Genomic DNA, 23689 nt, shown 5'->3' with positions numbered 1-23689 from the left:
CTATCCTTTTTCCTACCTTGCTATTGGCCAGTTCTTTTTTTGACCATCAGGTATTTTACACAGGCACAGTAACACAGCTTCTTAGAGATAAACAAATGTAACATAAATAAAAGTAACAAACATTAAGACAATATTCCACAACACTATGTTGTTCCATTGGTTGTGCTGTCATTTTACATGTTATGGTTTTTTGTTTGTTTGTTTTTTGCTTCTTGTTGTTGATGATGTTCTACATACACCCCCAACACAGAGTCTTCTAACAGTGTAAGTCATCTGCATCTCACTGACCTGCACCTGGTGAGTTCCTAACAGAACTCTTTGGTGTGAGGTATTGGGTTCCTTGACACCATCCTGGAGATGAGAAACAAACACATTCACTAAGGACTTCACCTCTCTCCTCCTTTTTTTTAAATTTACTTCTTGTAGTTTATTTTTGATATGAGAATCACTATGTTACCATATGTCTATAGTTGTGTACACCGTGGAGAATTTTTGCACATGTTTGAACATGGGTCTGGAGGATATAAGTCCATGTCGACTGATCCCATATTGGCCTCCATAATAATTTTTTGACATCAAATTATTGTTTGAAATTAAAGTATTTAATTTAATCTAATGTTGAAACTCAGTGAGTACAAGCACCTATTACAGATAAGGAAACATGCTGAGTAGGTGCTTACATTAGGGAACAACTGTGTGCTCTCTGACAAATATCCCTTATGTTGTATTTAGCTTAATTGAATCTAATAAGCAAAGCCCAGTAGAAGCCTCCGTCAGCAAACTGGCTGCTTGGAAATATGATTACCTGGGTTCTAATTCCAGAAAACATATATGAAAAATCAAGCATACAGGCATCACCATCCAATCACAGGACATGAGGGATATGTTGTGTGAATAATATCATGGAGTGTTCCTAGCCAGCTTGTTTAAAATGTTTGGCAAATTCTCTCCTTGTGTGAAACACTATGTCAATCTGACATTGCTGATACAATTGTGTATGCAACTAATATTTGATAGATCTTTTAGCAGCTTTGCATCAGCTGAGTGTGCATACATAATTGTTCATTATGAAGCAAACCAATGTTCTACTACATGCTGAAGCAGGATCGTTAAACAAATATTGCCAGAGTGTCCTATAATACTTAATGTACTGTTGAAGAGAGATAGGTAGAATTTCCCATGTATGCTATCCCTGAGAGTCTGTCCATGTTTTAATCAATGGCCCCACAATAAAATCATCACAGGGGCTTTCCCTGAACTCAGATGTCATGCTAAAGAGCATAACTGTATGAATTAAAGACAGAGTATTGATAATGATGATTCATGCAGAATTCTACTACAGGAAATGCAAAGAATTTTAGAATATTCTCCAAGTATTTATATTTGTATATGAATAATGAGCAAAGAATTTTCTGAGTATTTATGGAACTTTGAATCCAAAACGAATGCCACATGCATGCAGACATATGTAAAACCACACATAAGTGCATAAATACAAGGGATAAATTATAAAAAGTATACAAGGATTATGAATATTAAATTATAATACAAACACCTCAAAATATAACATAATCATTAGGCCAAGTAAGATACTGTATTCAAACTGTCTATGTTCAGAATAAGGCTAAATGTACCATTACAATTTACAAAATAGCATCTTATTTTGGTCATATATATATATCAGAAATATATTTATTGGAGTGGTATAATTCATGAATCTATCTTTGCAGTGGAGAAAATAACATGACATATCAGAAACTGTTAGCAGGAAGCTGGAATTGGCAGCACAGAATCACAATCAGCCAGCAGCAAGCGGAAAGGGAGGGTTTCCTATATGTAGACAGGAATTTGGCCCAAGCAATGGATACATGATGACCTCTGAGTTGTCATGGGCTGTTTGTTTTGTTTTGTTTTTGATAATTGGAGTCTTAGCCCAGAATAAATTTTTTTTTGTCTCTTGCTCACTTTCAATTTTGCTGCTACAGTTGGCCGCACATGGACATTTATTTAGGTAGGAAGGAGGAAGGAAACAGCATCTCTGATGGAGATCTTCAAGATTACTACAGGTTTTGCCTCCTTTGCTGGAACTGAGAACATTGTTCTCATTCATTCTTATTCTGGGCTCAATGTGAATGCACACTTTTTTCCTTTAATCACAGGAAAGTAGGGCTAATAAAAGTGTCACAGGTACAGATTCTTACCAGTAAGGCTCTAGCTATACTCAGAAACACAGTTGGACCTGGGTATAAAAAAAGCCTGACTCTATATTGCCCCAGAAATGACAGACTGCTCTTGACATCTACAGGAGACAGATCCCATTCAGTTTAGCAAAGTCAGGATTGATTGATTCCCAGGATCACAGCTCTGAGTCCTTTGCTCCTGTCACCTGTGCAACACGTAGGATCGTACTTCTGAAAGTACAGCTTCTCCTTAAAGATGTGACATCCTAGTCTCAGTCTAAAAGTGCTGCATTATAAGCAAAGAAGATAATCCAATTCAGGATTTAATACCTGGCACAGAAAAAGACAGTCTTGGTCTTTGCTATCCCAGGGAGATCCACTGTGGGAATAGCTATGGTGTGGTCACTTTTATCCAGTTACCTAGAGTCACTGAAAGTATCAAGCAATAACTGTTCCAGACACTAGCATTTCTGTCATTAGAGTATCTGGGTGGACAATAAGCATTAGCACATGAAATTTATTTCCTTTAATCCTTTTGCCATTTAGGGACTCAGAGGTAAACTTTCTATGTTGGTGGACATTGTCAATTCCTTTTGACACATAGAAAATATTTAGTGCCTGTGAACGCTTTATCTTGTGTCTGAAAACTCACATTCTGAATTTCTCTGACAGAGAGGAAAGTTGAGATTGTAAAACATGGTCTTTAAGGAATGATATCTCACCACTGAATCTGTTAGAATATTTCTGGTACTTTTTCAACACAAATATATGAAGCTTTAGTTCTGCTATATGAAAAAGGCATTAAACATCATAATATAGTGCCTCAAAGCCTATATTGATTCAAGGAAAGAGTCCCCTGCATATTATTGTGTTAATTCCCAATTAATATGAGATAATTTTCTCTGATGAGGGTCAAGTGATAACCAGATCTGTCAGTTTACCACTATAACTTCTGGACTCATTTTATTTCAATTTTACTCCAGTGGAAGGAGAGAATAATTTTTATGGATTTCTGACAAATCTAGTCTCAGCTTCCTGGTCGTTTTAGGCATGTAGGGCATTTATTTACTTCATGGAATTAATCGTAATCCTTACAAGTAATTGATTACTCCTATTAATAAATAGGCATGATGACAAAATTAGGAAAAGAGCAGACTTCTCTACCTGTGCTGTTTTTTGGCATGTAGCTAATGAGTGTGAGGCATTTTGTTCTTGCTGGAGTTATATGCTGATTTCATTTCTATGACATGTAGTCATTTCCACTGAAGCTTCTAATGAGGTGCAATGTGAATATCTATCTGCTCTGTGATGAATAAAGTATGTAGGAAATTCAATAATAGCTTATCACCGTCATATTAGGAAATGTATCCCTGATTTGGAAATGGTTGTGAATCAGTGGTGGGGGACTATGGGAGGTTTAATCTTGCATTTGACCTTTATAATTGATATTTAAGTATGAAAGTATAATAATATACCATCTTGATAATGATATTAGTGACAATTACCATACTTATATATTATTTCTTTTATACTACAAGTTTATAGTTGCATTTGTGGATGAAGAATGAATAAAATAATGAATGGCCCCCCAAAAAATTTGTGGGTCAATTGGATTTAAAATGCTTAGACTTGTGTGTCTTGGTGAAAATCATTTGGCCAAGAAGTTAACAAAATAACACTTTACTGACACCTGAGAGAAAACTCTGATTCCCTTTCTTGTTCTAAGATGTGCAGTTTTCACAATATCTCCATGATACATTTGAACCATACAAATTACTATCATATATGTACAAATGGTTTTGTATGTATATGTAGATACACCTCTTTCTGACAAACATTTCGAAGTAGAAATATATATGTATATATCAAAATACATATGCATACATGTGTATGCATCTTTGATGTAGATGAGCATTTCTCACATATGTATTGTATTTATATAAATCCACTCTTCTTTACTTTTCCTCCTGAAGCACCATGTTTGCTCCAGGATATTCCAAAAGAAACACTACTTCTTAGTGAATTTATATTTTTTCATACATACACAAATATAGTCAGAATTAAATGATGCATTGTAGAGAATGTGGTGATAATTAATGCATATTTTTATTTTTGACTTTGGAATTGAAAGGCCTCACAATGTCATTTTAAAATAACCTGTGTCTATCTATCTTAGCATCCATCTTTTCTTCTCAGCTTTTGTGCTTAGTGTGTCAAGCCTAGCAAATTTCCACTACACACTGGCATGCAGATATGTGTTGTCATGCTGCTACCCTTGTTTGGTTGCTTCTTTACCTTGGAATATATTTTTGGTTGGTATTCATATTTTCTAAACATTGGGGTTTGAAATTTGCTATCCTTCTTAGAAGACAATTTTTCTGCAGGAGGAATCCTGTTCCTTAGGGTCTTGAATTGTATCTTAGCATTAAGTAACACACTTTCTTTGCCCAGAAAATATGTTGAGTTGTGTGGAATTATCAGATGGCTGTAGACATGACATTGTAAGTACATAGCAATATGTCCAGGTATGGAATTTAGTACTAATGCTGTAAAATGATGTCTTTTTGAAGAGTTAAAACTGAAGTTGCCTGTGGGTATGGGATATATAGAAAACTGTTCAAATGGCATGCCTTCAGAGATGTTGCCAAAGAAGGAGTGCCTCTGTGTTCACTAATTCTTAGCCTTTATGTATCAGAACAGGTTAATACTTTGGGAATTATTTTTCCTCATTTAAATGATATATGATTCTTTTGATAAAAAAAAATTAAATATTCAGTCATGTCTGAGAGAAACAAGGATATAATGCCCTAGGATATTCTAAGTCCTGGTAAGCTTTATATTTGAATGCAGTGGTACAATCAAGTCTGACTTGATGTATTCAGTTGGGTAAGCTGTGATTTTATATGAACAGTCCATCATGATGATAATGATGAGTAAAATAATAACTATATTAATGGTCCAGGGGACTATTTCTAAGCACATACAATGTAAAAATTAGTTTAAAAAAAATCCCAGATATTCATCTGCTTAAGAGGCAAGATGGCGACAGGTGGCAGAGCAGAGGAAGATCTGCAGCGGGGCCGCCTGCAGATGCTGCTCCCCGCGCAGCCTATGGCCCAGGCAGAGGAAGCCCAGGGCACAGGAGAGAAGATGGGCTGGGCGCAGGTAGTAAGGAACCTGGCGGAGAAGAAGCACGACTTTCGTGAGCCTTGGCGGGGAGAAGGAAGGGGCAGAGGTGCGGTTGTCAGGCTGGGCAGCCCCGCGGGCCTGGCCGCTCCGAACCCCGGCAACTTCCCACCTGCCGGCCGCGGGGACCCGAGGGGCTACAGAAGAGACCCTGCGGGCTACGCGGCAGAAGCTTTCAGGATGCAGGGAGCCGGAGACGCGAATCAGAGAAGGATGGCCCAGGTGGCGGCGGCGGCAGCGGCGGCAGCGGCGGCAGCGGCAGAGGCGGCCATGGCGTCCCCCGCCAGGCCCGGTGCGACCAAAGACGCAACTGCAGGGCGACCACTGCAGGATGAGCCTCCAGCCGCCAGGCCTGGTAAGAGCCGCTTCCTTGTGCGTATCTGTTTCCAGGGAGAAGAGAGTGCCTGTCCGACCCGGGATTTCGTGGTGGGCGCGCTCATCCTGCGCTCCATTGGCATGGATCCTGGGGACATCTATGCTGTCATCCAGATCCCTGGCAGCCGCGAGTTCGATGTGAGCTTCAGATCTGCAGACAAGCTTGCCCTGTTTCTCCGCATCTATGAGGAAAAGCGGGAGCTGGACGACTGCTGGGAGAACTTTGTGGTGTTGGGGCGGAGCAAGTCCAGCTTGAAGACCCTCTTCATCCTCTTCCAGAATGAGACCGTGGATGTGGAGGATATCGTGACCTGGCTCAAGCGCCACTGCGAAGTGCTGGCCTTGCCAATGAAAGTGACTGACAGGTTTGGGATCTGGACTGGGGAGTACAAGTGTGAGATTGAGCTGCGCCGGGGGGAGGGCGGGCTGAAGCACCTGCCTGGGGCCTTTTTCATGGGAACAGAGAGGGGCTACAGTTGGTACAAGGGGCAGCCCAAGACGTGCTTCAAATGTGGTTCTCCGAACCACATGACCGGCACCTGCACGCAGGAGATGTGTTACAGGTGTGGAGAAGAGGGCCACAAGAGCCCTTACTGCCGGAAGATCATCATGTGCAACCTCTGTGGCAAGAGAGGACACGTGTTTGCCCAGTGTCCCAAAGCAGCTCAAAATTCCGTGGCAGATCACCTCACAGGCATGGCTGGGCACTGAATGTGTGTCTGCCAGCCGGGGTGAACACACAGCCATCTTACCCTTCTCAAGTGCCAAAACCTTTTTTTTTTTTTTTTTAAGACCATTTTTCTCTTTTTCGACGGAGATTATTCCTAAAACTTAACAGAGACATTCTCTCTATGCCTTTTAAAACCACGTGTGCTCCTTTTCAGGCTGTTTAAAAAGAACTCTTCAGAACTGTAGTGTGCAGATATATTTCTGTCCTCCCCCACCACCACCTTTTTTCTTCCGTTTTACATTAGTTTTGGTACTTTCTTCAACACCCTGTCTGCCTATGTACTATTTGCTAACTCCCTCTTCATCCAAGTCTCATCAGAAGATGTTTGCCCTTTGGGCTGCCTTGCTCATTTTATGCCTCTTGCCTGGGTACAGGGCCCAGAGCGGAATAGGCATTCACCTAAGTGTTTATTGAATCGAAAATGTTGTCGACTAGCTGTCTAGAGTGCCTACCTTGTGCAGCTCTCTGCTGGGCTCTTTCCATTTGTGGCTTCTATGTGATATGAAAATTTGTGAAAACAGTGTTGCTGGAAGTGTGTAATCCTAATAAGCTCTGAAAGGTGGCCAAGGGCCTCCTGAAGCATTTAAACCTATCTCCCTTGTGACAACTCCTTGTGGCTCAGAAGCCTTATTTCTGTAGAAGCTTGGAACCTAGGCAGTTCTTCTAGGAAAGAACCAAGAGGTGTTTTTTGTTAGATTTTCTTTGGGGGAGCTTGCTTTTGTTTTGTGTATTGATTTGAGACAGGGTCTTACTGTGTAGCCCTGACTTGTTTGCATCCCTGGACCAGGCTGCCTTCAAACTGACTGTGATCCTCTCATCTCTGCCTCCCTAAGGATATTTTAAATTAACCCCTTGGTTTTCCAGCAGATGAAATAATCTGAAGTGAAATGACTGGGTCAAAGTAAACAGCGGTGTGGTGCCTCAGACTGTCCACAGTAGAGTCCACTGCCCCATGCCTGGTGCTCATCCCACTACCTCTCACAATTCACAACAGTCTCCTTGACAATGGAGGTCCATGAAAGTCTCTCTCCAGGCTGATGGTCCCAGCATGAAGCTGAGACACCATGCCCTGAAAGAGCAGAAAGAGAAGCTTGTCTTGCCATTTCATAGTAAGGGACCTAGGGAAAGGACCAGTGGACACACTGCAGGCTGCATGCGTCCCTCAGTCCTTGGAGTGAGTGCCACATCTTCAATGTTCCACTGTCACTGTCAGCATTGAGAAATGGTTCCCCTCGGGAAAGAAACTTGCCAGACTTTTACATTTACACCTCTGCCTCATCTACTAGAAACCCCAGAGAAGTTAGAGAGAGAGCTCATCTGAAAACTTGGACCTCTGATGCTCAGAAGAAAGGTGGTTTTAACCCAGAATCATGAGTGATCTGTAAACTGGAAAATGTTCTTGGGGAAACAGGCCAAGAGAGAGGGCCTGGGTCAACTAAGTTTTATCAAGTTAAAGTGAAAGACAGTAAGCTGCTATTTTCAGTTTTGGTCTTCTCTTTGCAGTTTTGCTATTTTCTTGTGGCTTAGAATGTAAAACCAGTTGCTCAGAATTGTTATAAATAAATATTTAACTTTTTTGCCCAAGAAAAATGTTGAGTTGTGTGGATTTATCACGTGGCCCTAGACATGACATTCTAAATTCACAGGAGTTTCTGCAGGTGTGGAATTTTGTAATAGTGCTATAAAGTAATGTCTTTTTTGGAGTCTTAAAACTCAAGTTTTCTGTGAGTATAAGAATAGATACAGAGAAACCTCTTTGAAATGACATGCCTTCAGAGATTTTGCCAAAGAAGGAGTGCATCTGGGTTCAATATTTCTTAGCCTTATGTATCTGGCTAGGTTAATACACTGGGAATTATTTTTCCTCATTTCAATGATATATGTTTCTTTTAATCTAAAAAAAACTGAAATATTCAGTCATGTCTGAGGGAAACAAGGTTATAATAACCAAGGATATTCTCTGTCCTGACAAGTTTTTACATTTGAAGGCAGTGTTGCAATCAACCTGTCCACTAGGATGTTTTTCATTGTCTTAGCTGTGATTTCTTTATGAACAGCGCATGATTATGATGAGTAAAATAATAGCTATATTAATAGTTCAGGGGACTATTTCTAACTGCAAAACAATATAAAAATTAATTTAGCAAATAGATTTTCAAGAAGAATGATTATAGACTGCTATTTAGTGGAATTTTGAAATTTTATTTACAATATACTCCTCAGAATTGATCACTTTTAGTATATATTGTGATAAAAAAAGACACTTGATTTTTGCTTATGTTTTATTTAAGCATTCTGAAATTCAGTGTTGAAACTGAGCTGGTACAAGCACCGATTCATAGGTAGGGAAAGATATGGAATTAATGCCTATATTAGGGAACATGTGGGTATTCTTTGACAAATATCTCTTACATTGTTTTCGCTTATTTGCTTCTAATAAAAAAGCCCGGTAGAAAAGTCCATCCGCAATCTGGCACCTTGTATCTAATTCCAGATTTTATGTATATACATATATATATATTATATATAAATATTTATATTATATATATATATGAATATATATATTTATATTATATACATGAAAAGTCAAGCATCCAGGCATCACCATCTCAATGACATAGGGCATATGTCATGTGAGTAATATCATGAAGTTTTCCTGGCCAGTTTGTTTAAGATGTTTGGCAAATTCTCCCCGTGTGAAACACCATGTCATTCTAACATTGGTAGTTCTCCTGTGCATGCAACTGATATTTGATGGAATTCTTAGCACCATTGTATCAGCTGAGTATGCATGCGAAATTGTTTCTTTATGAAGCAAACCTATGTTCTGCTACATACTGAAGAAAGATCATTAAACAAATATTGTCAGAGTAGCCTATACTATTTAATGTGGTGATGATAATGGAAAGGCAGAATTTCGCATGTATGAGAGCTTTGAGAGTCTGTTCATGTTCTAATTGATGGCCCCACAGAAAAGAAAACACAGGGGCTTTCCCGGATGTCAGATATCATTCAAAAGAGAGTAACTATATGATCTATGGACAGAATACTGATAATAATGTTTACAGCAGAATTCTACTGGGGGAAATGCAAAGAATTTTTGAATATTTTCAAAATATCTATATTTGTATAGGAATAATGAGCAAAGTATTTTGTGAGTATTCACAGAACTTTGAATCCAAATGAATGCTACATTCATGCAGACATATGTAGAAACACACATAAATGCACACATAGAAAGGAGAAATTATAAAAAGTATAATTATTATGAATATTACACTATAATATAAAAATCTCAAAATACTACATAATCATGAGGACAGAGTAAGATAGCATATCTAAACTGTCTATGTTCATTAAATGGCTAAATGTACCATTACTATTTACAAAATTAGCACCTTATTTTTGTCATTCTTGTATGTATATATACATATATACATATATATATATAATGTATATCAGAAATGTATTTATTAGAGTGGCAAAATTCAAGAATCTATAATTGCAGTAGAGGAAATGACATGACATATCAGAAACTGTCTGCAGCAAGCTGAAATCCTCAGCAAAGAATCACAATCAGCAGCTGGAAGAAAGGCAGGGTTGCATGTATGTAGCCAAGAATTTGACTCAAACAAAGAATACATGATTACCTCCTATTTGTCACAGGCTTTTTTTTTTAATAATTGGAGTCGGAGCCCAGAGCAAATTGCATGTTTTTTTTTCTCTTGCGCACTTTCAATTTCGCTGCTTCAGTGGCAGCACACGGACATTTAGGTGGGAGGGAGAAATGAAACAGCTTCTCTGATGGAGTCTCCAAGGTAACCACAGAATTTGCCTCCTTTGCTGGAGCTGTGATTATTGTCCTTAAGGATTATTATTCCTGGCTCAATTTGATGCACACAGTTTTTCAATCACAGGCAAGGAGTGCTAACAAAAGTGTCAGAGTTTTGGCTTCTTACCAGTCAGGCTGTGGCTATACTCCAGGACACAGTTGGTCCTGGGTATAACCAAAGCTCAACTCTATATTGGCCCAGAAAGGACAGATTGTTCCTGACATCTACTGGAGACAGAGCCCATGTAGTTTAGCAAAGTCAGAATTGTATGTTTTCTAGGAGCACAGCTCTGACTCCCCTGCTTCTGTCACCTGTGGAGCAAGTAGGATCCTGCTTCTGAAGCTATATCTTCTCTTTAAAGATCCCATTCTCAGTCTAAAAGTATTGCATTATAAGCAAGGAAAATAATCCATTTCAGACTTTACCACCTGGCACAGAAAAAGAGCCCTGCTCTTTCCTATCCTAGGGAGATGCACTATGAGAATAGTTATGCTATTGTCACTTTTCTCCAGTTACATAGATTTGCTGAAGGTATCCAGCAGTGACTGTCCCAGACACTAGCCCTTATGTCACTAATGTCTCTGGGTGGACAATAAAGAATTTTACTTGGAATGAAATTTACATGTTATAATCCTTTTGCCATTTAGGGGTTCAAAGTACAACTTTCTAATGTTGGTGGGCATTGTCAATTATTTTTGACACATAGAAAACCTTTGACCTAATTTTTTACTGGTCACCCCATTTTTGTCTATGATGTCAGGCAAGACATGAACTTTGCTGGAAATAAGTCATTTATTTCTTGAGACAGTGAGGTATTTCATGCTCCCTTGAGTGTAATTAAGAGCCCAGATTTCTTTCTACTTGTTTCTGGTATTCTATATGTTAAGAACACTTGAAGGAAGGCCTTATCACATTCTGAACTTCAATGAGGGATAGGAGAGTTGAGACAGGAAAACATAGTCATTAAGGAACAGCCCCAGCTCTGAATCTGTTAGAATCTTTCGGGTGCCTTCTCAACACAGATATGTGTGACATTAGTTTAGCTATATGAAAAAAGCATTAAACATCAGAACATAGTTACCCAAAGCCTCTAATAATCAATCTATAGAAAGAGTCCCCTGCGTGTCATTGTGTTAATTCCCTATTAATATGAAAATAAATATCTAAGAGGTGGGTCAAGTGATATCCAGATCTATTAGCTTATCACTATGTCTTCAGGATTGTTTTATTTCAACTTGACTCCAGTTGAATGAGGCAAATAATGGTTATTGTTTTCTGACAATTCTAGTCTCAGTTTCTTGGTTCTTTTAGTAGTATAGGATATTTATTCACCTTGTGAAATTAATTACAATCCTTGCAAGTAATTGATTACTTCTATCAAGTATAGGCCACGATAGTAAAATTAGAAAAAAAAATTAGAGAACTACTCAACATATGCTGTTTTATGGCATGTAGCTCATGAGCATGTGACATTTTGTTCTTGGTGGAGTTATATCAGAGTAGTTTTATTCATTCTTATTCCATGCAGTCATATCCATTGAAGTTTCTTATGAGGATATCTGTTCTATGATGAATTAAGTATGTAGGATCTTCAGTAATAGCTTATCACCATCATATTAGAAGGTCTAACCCTGGTTTGGAAATGGTTTGTGAATCACCAGTGGGAACTATGGGAGATATCTTGATCATAATGTTAACCAAATAACTCCTGAGAAACTCAGAAACTCCTTCATAGTATAAAGTGTGCAATTTTCACAATATCTCCCCGATATGTGTTGAACCATGTCAATTACTTTCATGTAAGTATAAATGTATTTGTATATGTATGTAAATATGCCTACTTCTGACACACATTTAGAGGTATAAATATAGATGTATGTATCTAAATATTTATGCATACATGTGTATGCATCTTTGATGTAGTTGAGCATTTTTCACATGTGTACTTTATATAATTCTACTCTTCTTTCTTTTTCCTATTGCATTACCATGTCAGCTAACTCATATTCCAAAAGAAATACTACTTCTTAGAGAATTTATTTTTTCACACATACACAAATATAGTCAGACATAAATGATGCTTTGTTGAGACTTTGGTGATGATAAATGAACATTTTTATTTTTAACCTTCTGGAATTGAAAGGCCTCACAATGTCATTGTTATAAAACCTGCTTCTATCTGACTTAGCATCCATCTTTTCTCCTTAGCTTTTCTGCTTAGTGTGTAGAGTCCAGAGAATTTCCAATATGTGCTGGCATGATGACATGTGTTGTCATGCTGCCACTCTTGTTTGGTTGTTTCTTTATTTGGATTATATTTTCGGTTGGTGTTCATATTTTCTAAATATAAGGGTTTTTAAAATTCAACATCCTTCTTAGAAGACACTTTTCCTACAGAAGGAATCCTGTTCCTTAGGATTATGACTTTTTTTTTTAACATTGAGTACCATATTTTCTGAGTTCAGGAAAAATGTTGAGTTGTATGGATTCATCATGTGGCCATAGAAATGACATTGTAAGTACATAGTAGTTTGTGCAGGTGTGGAATTTTGTAATAGTGCTGTAAAATTATGTCAAAAAATAATTCTGGAGAGTTACAACTAAAGTTGCTTGTGTCTATAAGGATACATATATAGAAAACAGTTAGAAAAGAAATGACTTCAGAGATGTTACCAAAGAAGTACTTCATCTGAGTCCATTATTTCTTAGCCTTATGTATCAGGCTAGATTAATATATTGGAAATTATTTTTTCTCATTTAAATGATATATGTTTCTTTTAATCAAAAAAGATTGAAATATTCAGTCATGTCTCTGAGAAACAAGGATATAATTCAATAAGCTATGCTAAGTCCTGGTAAGATTTTTCATTTGATGGAGGTGGTACAATCATCAAGTCAGCCTTGATATTTTCAGTTGTGTTATCTGTGATTTTGTTTACAAACAGCACATGATGAAGATGAGTAAAATAATAGCTATATTGATGGTTAAGAATATAACAATGTAGAAAACTAGTTATAACTATCTTATTTTGAAGAAGAATGATGACAAAATGTATTTTAATAGAATTCTGAGGTTTTACTTACAAGAGACTCCTCAACATTGTTCACATTCAGTATGTGTTGTGATTTAAAAAAAAAGAAAACAAAACAGCATATAAACTTGATATATGCTTAGGTTTTATTTAAGCATTCTGAAATCAAGTGTTGTAAGTGAGTGAGTGCAAGCACAAATTCATAGATATGGAAACATGTCGAGTAGTTGCTTACATTAGGAAACATCTGTGTGTTCTCTGACAAATATCCCTTATGTTATATTTTGTTTACTTGTTTCTAATAAGCAAAGCCCAGTAGCAGACTCCACAAGCAAACTGGCTCCTAGCAAATATAATTACTTGGGTTCTAATTCCAGAATACATATATGAAAAATCAGGCATAGAGGCATCACCATCCAATCACAGGACATGAGCACATGCAGTATGAGTAATCTCATGGAGTTTTCCTGGCCAGCTTGGGTAACATGTTTGGCAAATTCTTTACTTGTGTGAAAAGTTTTGTCAAACCGACAATGCTAATACACCTGTGCATGGAACTAATATTTGATGGACCTTTTAGCACCCTTGTATTAGCTTTGCGTGCATACATAATTATTTCATTATGAATCAAATCAATATTCTACTACATTCTGAAGAATATCATTAAACAAATATTGTCAGAGTGGCCTATAATATTTAATGAGCTGATGAAGAGGAAAAGGTAGAATTTCGCAAGTATGCTAGTTTTGAGAGTCTGTCCATGTTCTAATCGAAGGCAACACATAAAACAGAGGGTTTTCTCTGAACTCAAATGTCACCCAAAAAATAGTAATTATATGAACTAAGGACAGAATACTGATAATGATTATTAAAGAAGAATTCTACTAGAGGAAATGCAAAGAATTTTTGAGCACTTTCAAAATATCTCTATTTGTGTATGGAGTATTTTGTGAATATTTATGGGACTTTGAATCCAAAATGAATGCTACATGCATGCAGACATATGTGAAACCACATATAAATGCATACACACTAAGGAGTTAGTGTAAAAAGAACATAAAGATTATGAATATTACACTATAATACAAAAAATCTCAAAATATTACATAATAATATAGGTCACAGTAAGATAGCATATACAAATTGCCTATGTTTGGAAAATGGCTAAATATACCATTACTATTTACAAAACTAGCTGTAGTTGGAGTTTTTTTCTCAAGGTCCTGTCAAGCCCTGAAGTCTCATAGATCATTTATAAAATAAACACACAGACACTTATATTTTTTACAAATTGTATGGCCATGGCAGGCTTTTTGTTATCTAGTTTTTGTATCTTATATTAACCCATTTTTATTAGTCTATAAGTTGCAATGTGGCTTGTGGCTTACCGGTAACTTAACATCTTCTCATGTCAGTGGGTGACAGCGTCTCTGTACCTCAGCCTTTCACTTTCCAGAATTCTCCTCTCTCCTTGTCCCGTCTATACTTTTTGTCTGGTACTGGCCAATCAGGTTTTATTTTTTAACCAATGAGAGCAACACATTGAACATAAAGAACACCCCACAGCAAGTAGCATCTTGTTTATGTCATACTTGCACACACACACACACACACACACACACACACACACACACACGTACTTTGTGTGTGTGTGTGTGTGAATTATTGGAATGGTTTAACTCAAGAATCTATCATTGCAGTAGAGGAAATGACATGACAGATCTGAAACTGTCAACAGCAAGCTGCAATCCACAACACAGTATCACAATCAGCCAGCAGCAGCCAGAAAGGGAGGGTTGCTAGTATATAGCCAGGAATTTGGCCCAAGCAACTGATACATGATTACTTCCTATTTGGCATGGGCTGTTTTTTTTTTTTTTTTCTTAACTGTTATTTGGTTTTTTGTTTGTTTGTTTGTTTGTTTCTGATAATTGGAGGCAGAGACCAGAGTAAACTGCATGTTTTTGCTCTTGTGCACTTTCAATTTCGTTGCTTCAGTGGCAGCACACGGACATTTAAGTGGGAGTGAGGGAGAAATGAATCAGCATCTCAACTTTGGTGGAACTGAGATAATTGTCCTTATTGGTTCTTATCCTGGGCTCAATTTGAATGCACCCAGTCCTTCAATCAGTGGCAAGGAGTATTAAGGAAAGTGTCCAAGGTCTGTCTTCTTACCAGTCAGGCTCAGGCTATAGCACAGGACAAAGTTGATCCAAAGCCTGACTCATTATTGGCCCAGAAATGAGACTGCACCTAACATCTACAGGACACAGATCCCATTCAGTTTAGCAAAGTCATAATTGTTTGATTCCCAGGATCACAGCTCTGAGTCTCCTGCTCCTGTCACTTGTGCAGCCAGTAGGGTCCTGTTTCTGAAGCTACAGCTTCTCCTTAAAGATGTGACATCCAAGTCTCAGTCGAAAAGTGTTGCGGTATAAGCAGGGAAGATAATCCAATGTAGGCTTTACTAACTGGGACAGGAAAAGAGAGTTCTGCTCTTTCCAATTGTAAGGATATCCACTGTGGGAATAGCTATGGTATTGTCCAGTTACTGAGAGTCGCTGAAAGTATCAAGCAATAACTTTTCCGGACACTAGCCTTTCTGTTACTAGAGTCTCTGGGTGGACAATAAACAATAGCACATGAAATTTACATCTTATATTCCTTTTGCCATTTAGGGACTCAGAGGAACAACTTTCGAATGTTGGTGGGAATTGTCAATTCCTTTTGACACATAGGAAATCTTGGTCATGACTTTTTTTTTCCTGCTTAGCCCATTCTTCTCTATGACATCAGACAAGGCATGAACTTTGTTGGAAATCAGTTATTTATTTCTAGTGTCAGGTATTCCTCCGAGACATTGTTCCATTGAAAGTTATTAAGAACCCAGATTTCTTTTTTCTTGTATCTGCTATGTTCATAAGTTTACTACCTGTGAACACCTTATCTTGTGTCTGAAAACTCACATTCTGAATTTCTCTGACAGACAGGAAAGTTGAGATTGTGAAATATGGTCATAAAGGAATGATCCCCCAGTGCTGAATCTTTTAGAATATTTTTGGTACTTTTTCAACACAGATACAGGAGGCTTTAGTTAAGCCATATTAAAAAAGCATTGAACATCATAACATAGTTATCCAAAGCCACTAAGGGTCTATATAAAGAGTCTCTTGAATATCATTGTGTTAATTCCCTATCGATACGAGATGAAATTTCTCTGATGATGGTCATGATTTTACCAGATCTATTAGCTTTCACTATGTCTTCAGAACTCACTTTATTTCAATTTGACTCGAGTGCAATGAAAGAAATAATTTTTATAGTTCTCAGACAATTTTAGCCTCAGGTTCTTGGTCCTTTTATGAGTGTTGGGCATTTATTCACCTCATGGAATTAATCATAATCCTTGGAAGTAATTGATTACTCCTATTATAAATAGACCACTATGACAAAAGAGAGAAAAAGGAGATGACTACTCTATAAGTGCTATTTTGTGGCATGTAGCTCATGAGCATGTGACATTTTGATCTTCCTGTAGTTATATCAGAGTAGTTTTTTTTTTCATTTATATTCCATGTAGTCATACCCACTGAAGCTTCTTATGAGGTACCCTGTGGATATCTGTTCTATGATGAACTAAGTATGTAGGATCTTCAATAATAGCTTATCACTTTGCAAGTAATTGATTACTCCTATTATAAATAGGCACTATGGCAAAAGTAGGAAAAGAGGAGACTTCTCTACATGTACTGTTTTTTTTTGTTTTTTTTTTTGTTTGTTTGTTTTTTTTTGGCATGTAGCTAAAGAGTATGAGGCATTTTGATCATGCTACAGGTATATGCTGTTTTCATTCCTATCACATATAGTCATTCCCACTGAAGCTTCTAATGAGGTACAATGTGAATATCTGCACAGTGATGAATAAAGTGTGTAGGAAATTCAATAATAGCTTATCACCATCATATTAGGAGATGTGACCCTGAATTGGAAATGGTTGTGAATCACTGGTGGGGCACTATGGGAGCCCCCTTCCTTGACCAAGAAGATAACTAAATAACTCCTTACTGACACCTGAGAGAAAACTCTGATTCCCTTTCTTGGTCTAAGATGTGCTGTTTTCACAATATCTCCATTATATGTGTTGAACCATATCAATTACTTTTATATATATAAATGGTTTTGTATGTATATGTATATATGCCTCCTTCTGACACACATTTCGAGGTAGAAATATATATGTATGTATCAAAATACATATGCATACATGTGTATGCATCTTGATATAGATGAGCATTTCTCACATGTGTACTGTATTTATATAATTCCACTCTTCTTTATTTTTCCTCCTGAAGCACCATGTCCGCTCCAGGATATTCCAAAAGAAACACTACTTCTTAGTGAATTTATATTTTTTCATACATACACAAATATAGTCAGAACTAAATGATGCATTGTAGAGAATGTGGTGATAATTAATGCATATTTTTATTTTTGACCTTTGGAATTGAAAGGCCTCACAATGACATTTTAAAATAACCTGTGTCTATCTATCTTAGCATCCATCTTTTCTTCTCAGCTTTTATGCTTAGTGTGTCAAGCCTAGCGAATTTCCACTACACACTGGCATGCAGATATGTGTTGTCATGCTGCTACCCTTGTTTGGTTGCTTCTTTACCTTGAAATATATTTTTGGTTGGTATTCATATTTTCTAAACATTGGGGTTTGAAATTTGCTATCCTTCTTAGAAGACAATTTTTCTGCTGGAGGAATCCTGTTCCTTAGGATCATGAATTGTATCTTAGCATTAAGTAACACACTTACTTTGCCCAGAAAATATGTTGAGTTGTGTGGAATTATCAGATGGCTGTAGACATGACATTGTAAGTACATAGCAATATGTCCAGGTATGGAATTTAGTACTAATGCTGTAAAATGATGTCTTTTTGAAGAGTTAAAACTGAAGTTGCCTGTGGGTATGGGATATATAGAAAACTGTTCAAATGGCATGCCTTCAGAGATGTTGCCAAAGGAGTGCCTCTGGGTTCACTAATTCTTAGCCTTTATGTATCACACCAGGCTAATACTTTGGGAATTATTTTTCTTCATTTAAATGATATATGATACTTTTGATAAAAAAAAATGGAATATTCAGTCATGTCTGAGGGAAACAAGGATATAATGCCCTAGGATATTCTAAGTCCTGGTAAGCTTTATATTTGAATGCAGTGGTACAATCAAGTCTGACTTGATGTATTCAGTTGGGTAAGCTGTGATTTTATATGAACAGTCCATCATGATGATGATGATGAGTAAAATAATAACTATATTAATGGTCCAGGGGACTATTTCTAAGCACATAGAATGTAAAAATTAGTTTAAAAAAAAATCCCAGATATTCATCTGCTTAAGAGGCAAGATGGCGACAGGTGGCAGAGCAGAGGAAGATCTGCAGCGGGGCCGCCTGCAGATGCTGCTCCCCGCGCAGCCTATGGCCCAGGCAGAGGAAGCCCAGGGCACAGGAGAGAAGATGGGCTGGGCGCAGGTAGTAAGGAACCTGGCGGAGAAGAAGCACGACTTTCGTGAGCCTTGGCGGGGAGAAGGAAGGGGCAGAGGTGCGGTTGTCAGGCTGGGCAGCCCCGCGGGCCTGGCCGCTCCGAACCCCGGCAACTTCCCACCTGCCGGCCGCGGGGACCCGAGGGGCTACAGAAGAGACCCTGCGGGCTACGCGGCAGAAGCTTTCAGGATGCAGGGAGCCGGAGACGCGAATCAGAGAAGGATGGCCCAGGTGGCGGCGGCAGCGGCGGCAGCGGCGGCAGCGGCAGAGGCGGCCATGGCGTCCCCCGCCAGGCCCGGTGCGACCAAAGACGCAACTGCAGGGCGACCACTGCAGGATGAGCCTCCAGCCGCCAGGCCTGGTAAGAGCCGCTTCCTTGTGCGTATCTGTTTCCAGGGAGAAGAGAGTGCCTGTCCGACCCGGGATTTCGTGGTGGGCGCGCTCATCCTGCGCTCCATTGGCATGGATCCTGGGGACATCTATGCTGTCATCCAGATCCCTGGCAGCCGCGAGTTCGATGTGAGCTTCAGATCTGCAGACAAGCTTGCCCTGTTTCTCCGCATCTATGAGGAAAAGCGGGAGCTGGACGACTGCTGGGAGAACTTTGTCGTGCTGGGGCGGAGCAAGTCCAGCTTGAAGACCCTCTTCATCCTCTTCCAGAATGAGACCGTGGATGTGGAGGATATCGTGACCTGGCTCAAGCGCCACTGCGAAGTGCTGGCCTTGCCAATGAAAGTGACTGACAGGTTTGGGATCTGGACTGGGGAGTACAAGTGTGAGATTGAGCTGCGCCGGGGGAGGGCGGGCTGAAGCACCTGCCTGGGGCCTTTTTCATGGGAACAGAGAGGGGCTACAGTTGGTACAAGGGGCAGCCCAAGACGTGCTTCAAATGTGGTTCTCCGAACCACATGACCGGCACCTGCACGCAGGAGATGTGTTACAGGTGTGGAGAAGAGGGCCACAAGAGCCCTTACTGCCGGAAGATCATCATGTGCAACCTCTGTGGCAAGAGAGGACACGTGTTTGCCCAGTGTCCCAAAGCAGCTCAAAATTCCGTGGCAGATCACCTCACAGGCATGGCTGGACACTGAATGTGTGTCTGCCAGCCGGGGTGAACACACAGCCATCTTACCCTTCTCAAGTGCCAAAACCTTTTTTTTTTTTTTAAGACCATTTTTCTCTTTTTCGACGGAGATTATTCCTAAAACTTAACAGAGACATTCTCTCTATGCCTTTTAAAACCACGTGTGCTCCTTTTCAGGCTGTTTAAAAAGAACTCTTCAGAACTGTAGTGTGCAGATATATTTCTGTCCTCCCCCACCACCACCTTTTTTCTTCCGTTTTACATTAGTTTTGGTACTTTCTTCTTCAACACCCTGTCTGCCTATGTACTATTTGCTAACTCCCTCTTCATCCAAGTCTCATCAGAAGATGTTTGCCCTTTGGGCTGCCTTGCTCATTTTATGCCTCTTGCCTGGGTACAGGGCCCAGAGCGGAATAGGCATTCACCTAAGTGTTTATTGAATCGAAAATGTTGTCGACTAGCTGTCTAGAGTGCCTACCTTGTGCAGCTCTCTGCTGGGCTCTTTCCATTTGTGGCTTCTATGTGATATGAAAATTTGTGAAAACAGTGTTGCTGGAAGTGTGTAATCCTAATAAGCTCTGAAAGGTGGCCAAGGGCCTCCTGAAGCATTTAAACCTATCTCCCTTGTGACAGCTCCTTGTGGCTCAGAAGCCTTATTTCTGTAGAAGCTTGGAACCTAGGCAGTTCTTCTAGGAAAGAACCAAGAGGTGTTTTTTGTTAGATTTTCTTTGGGGGAGCTTGCTTTTGTTTTGTGTATTGATTTGAGACAGGGTCTTACTGTGTAGCCCTGACTTGTTTGCATTCCTGGACCAGGCTGCCTTCAAACTGACTGTGATCCTCTCAACTCTGCCTCCCTAAGGATATTTTAAATTAACCCCTTGGTTTTCCAGCAGATGAAATAATCTGAAGTGAAATGACTGGGTCAAAGTAAACCGCGGTGTGGTGCCTCAGACTGTCCATAGTAGAGTCCACTGCCCCCTTGCCTGGTGCTCATCCCACTACCTCTCACACTTCACAACAGTCTCCTTGACAATGGAGGGCCATGAAAGTCTCTCTCCAGGCTGATGGTCCCAGCATGAAGCTGAGACACCATGCCCTGAAAGAGCAGAAAGAGAAGCTTGTCTTGCCATTTCATAGTAAGGGACCTAGGGAAAGGACCAGTGGACACACTGCAGGCTGCATGCGTCCCTCAGTCCTTGGAGTGAGTGCCACATCTTCAATGTTCCACTGTCACTGTCAGCATTGAGAAATGGTTCCCCTTGGGAAAGAAACTTGCCAGACTTTTACATTTACACCTCTGCCTCATCTACTAGGAACCCCAGAGAAGTTAGAGAGAGAGCTCTTCTGAAACTTTGGACCTCTGATGCTCAGAAGAAAGGTGGTTTTAACCCAGAAGCATGAGTGATCTGTAAACTGGAAAACGTTCTTGGGGAAACAGGCCAAGAGTGAGGGCCTGGGTCAACTATGTGTTATCAAGTTAAAGTGAAAGACAGTAAGCTGCTATTTTCAGTTTTGGTCTTCTCTTTGCAGTTTTGCTATTTTCTTGTGGCTTAGAATGTAAAACCAGTTGCTCAGAATTGTTCTCAATAAATATTTATCTTTTTTTGCCCATGAAAAATGTTGAGTTGTGTGGATTTATCACGTGGCCCTAGACATGACATTCTAAATTCACAGGAGTTTCTGCAGGTGTGGAATTTTGTAATAGTTCTGTAAAATGATGTCTTTTTTGAGATTTACAACTCAAGTTTACTGTGAGTATAAGGATAGATTCAGAGAAAAGTGTTTGAAATGATATGCCTTCAGAGATTTTTCCAATGAAGGAGTACCTCTGGGTTCAATATTTCTTAGCCTTATGTATCAGGATAGGTTAATTCAGTGGGAATTATTTTTTCTCATTTTAATGATATATGTTTCTTTTAATCTAAAAATTTTAAATATTCAATCATGTCTGTGGGAAACAACGATTTAATACCCAAGATATGCTAAGTCCTGACAAGATTTTACATTTGATGGTGGTGATACAATCACCAATTCTCCCATGATATTTTTCATTGTGTTAGCTGTGATTTCGATATGAACAGCACATGATGATGTTGAGTAAAGTAATATCTATATTAATTGTTCACGAGACTGTTTCAAAGAACAAAACAATGTAAAAATTAGTTTAAAAACAAATGTTCAATAAGAACGATGATCAAGTGTAATTTAAAGGAATTTAGAAGTTATCTTTACAGGAGATTCCTCAATATTTTTTTCACTTTTAGTATATGTTGTGATTAAAAAAAAACAGATGCACTGATTTATGCTTAGGTTTTATTTAAGCATTGCAAAATAAAATTTGAAACTGAGTGAGTACAAGCACCAATTCATAATGGAAAGATGACTGATGAGTAGATGCTTAAATTAGAGAAAATCTGTGTGCTTTTGACAATTATCCCCTATGTTATATAATGCTTAATTGCTTCTAATAAGAAAAGCCTAGTAGAAGAGTCCATTAGCATCTGACTGCTTGGAAAGATGATTCCCTGCTTTCTAATTCCAGAATATATATACACACGTATGAAAAATCAGGCATACAGACAACAACATCCAAAGAAAAACAGGAGGCATATGTCGTGTGAGTAATATCATGGAGCTTGGGTAACATGTTTGGCAAATTCTCCTCTTGTGTGAAACACAATGTCAATCTAACATTGGCAATACTCCTATGCATGCAAGTGATATTTGATGGATTTTTTTAGCACCCTTGTATCAGGTTAGGTTGTATACAAAATTGTTTCTTTATGAAGCAAACCAATGTTCTACTACCTTCTGAAGAATATCATTAAACAAATATTGTTAGAGTGGCCTATAATAGTTAATGTGCTGATGAAGAGGGAAAGACAGAATTTCCCATGCATGCTAGTTTCGAGTGTCTGTCCATGTTCTAATTGATGGCTCCATAGAAAAGAAAAACAGGGCTTTCCCTGAACTCTGATGTCACCCAAAAGAAAGTAACTACATGAACTAAGGACAGAGTACTAATAATACTGATTAAAGCAGAATTCTGCTAGAAGAAATGCAAAGATTTTTTTTAATATTTTCAAAATATCTATATTTGTATATGAATAATGAGCAAAGTATTTTGTGAGAATGTATGGGAGTTTGAATCCAAAATGAATGCTTCATGCATGCAGATATATATGGAACCACATATAAATGCATACATACACAGGAGAAAGTGTAAATAGTATATAAGGATTATGAATATTATGCTATAATACAAAGACCTCAGAATATTACATAATCATTACAACACAGTAAGATAGCATAACCAAAATGCCTATGTTCAGAACATGGCTAAATGTACCATTACTCTTTACAAAAGTAGCATCTTATTTTGATCATTCATATATATATATATGAATGGCTTAATTCAAGAATCTCTCAATGCAATGGAAGAAATGGCATTACATATTGGAAACTGTCAGCAGCAAGCTACAAACCGCAGCACAGAATCACAATCAGCCAGCAGCAAGCAGAAAGGGAGGGTTGCTTGTATGTAGCCAGAAATTTGACCCAAGCAACGAACAATGCCCTAGTTTGCACAGGCTGTTTTTCTGTTTTCTGCTATTTTTTTCTGATAATTGGAGTCAGAGACCAGAGTAAATTGCATATTTTTTTCTCCTGCGCACTTTCAATTTCGCTGCTTCAGTGGCAGCACACGGACATTTC

At 38.6% G+C, this 23689-nt stretch overlaps 2 protein-coding genes across 2 annotated transcripts; both read left to right on the top strand.

Moving 5' to 3' along the window:
• Positions 1-2744: 2744 nt before the first annotated feature.
• On the top strand, positions 2745-7250 carry LOC114682549 (zinc finger CCHC domain-containing protein 3-like). The gene has a single exon (XM_037198303.1). It carries the CDS (start codon positions 5220-5222, stop codon positions 6450-6452), a length of 1233 nt encoding a protein of 410 aa, XP_037054198.1. The 5' UTR covers positions 2745-5219; the 3' UTR covers positions 6453-7250.
• Positions 7251-14937: 7687 nt separating this feature from the next.
• LOC114682547 (zinc finger CCHC domain-containing protein 3-like) lies at positions 14938-23360 on the top strand. Its single transcript, XM_028856468.2, is given in 2 exon segments — positions 14938-19681; positions 19684-23360. Coding segments are annotated over 2 exon segments (1227 nt in total). The 5' UTR covers positions 14938-18753; the 3' UTR covers positions 19983-23360.
• Positions 23361-23689: the final 329 nt, after the last annotated feature.

This window comes from Peromyscus leucopus, chromosome 1, assembly GCF_004664715.2.
Source record: "Peromyscus leucopus breed LL Stock chromosome 1, UCI_PerLeu_2.1, whole genome shotgun sequence".
NCBI lineage: Eukaryota > Metazoa > Chordata > Mammalia > Rodentia > Cricetidae > Peromyscus > Peromyscus leucopus.
This window is presented reverse-complemented; position numbering and strand designations above follow the sequence as displayed.

Bases quoted from the DNA above. Each gene is read 5' to 3' on its own strand.
- LOC114682549 (XM_037198303.1), top strand. From the start codon at position 5,220: ATGGCGACAGGTGGCAGAGCAGAGGAAGATCTGCAGCGGGGCCGCCTG.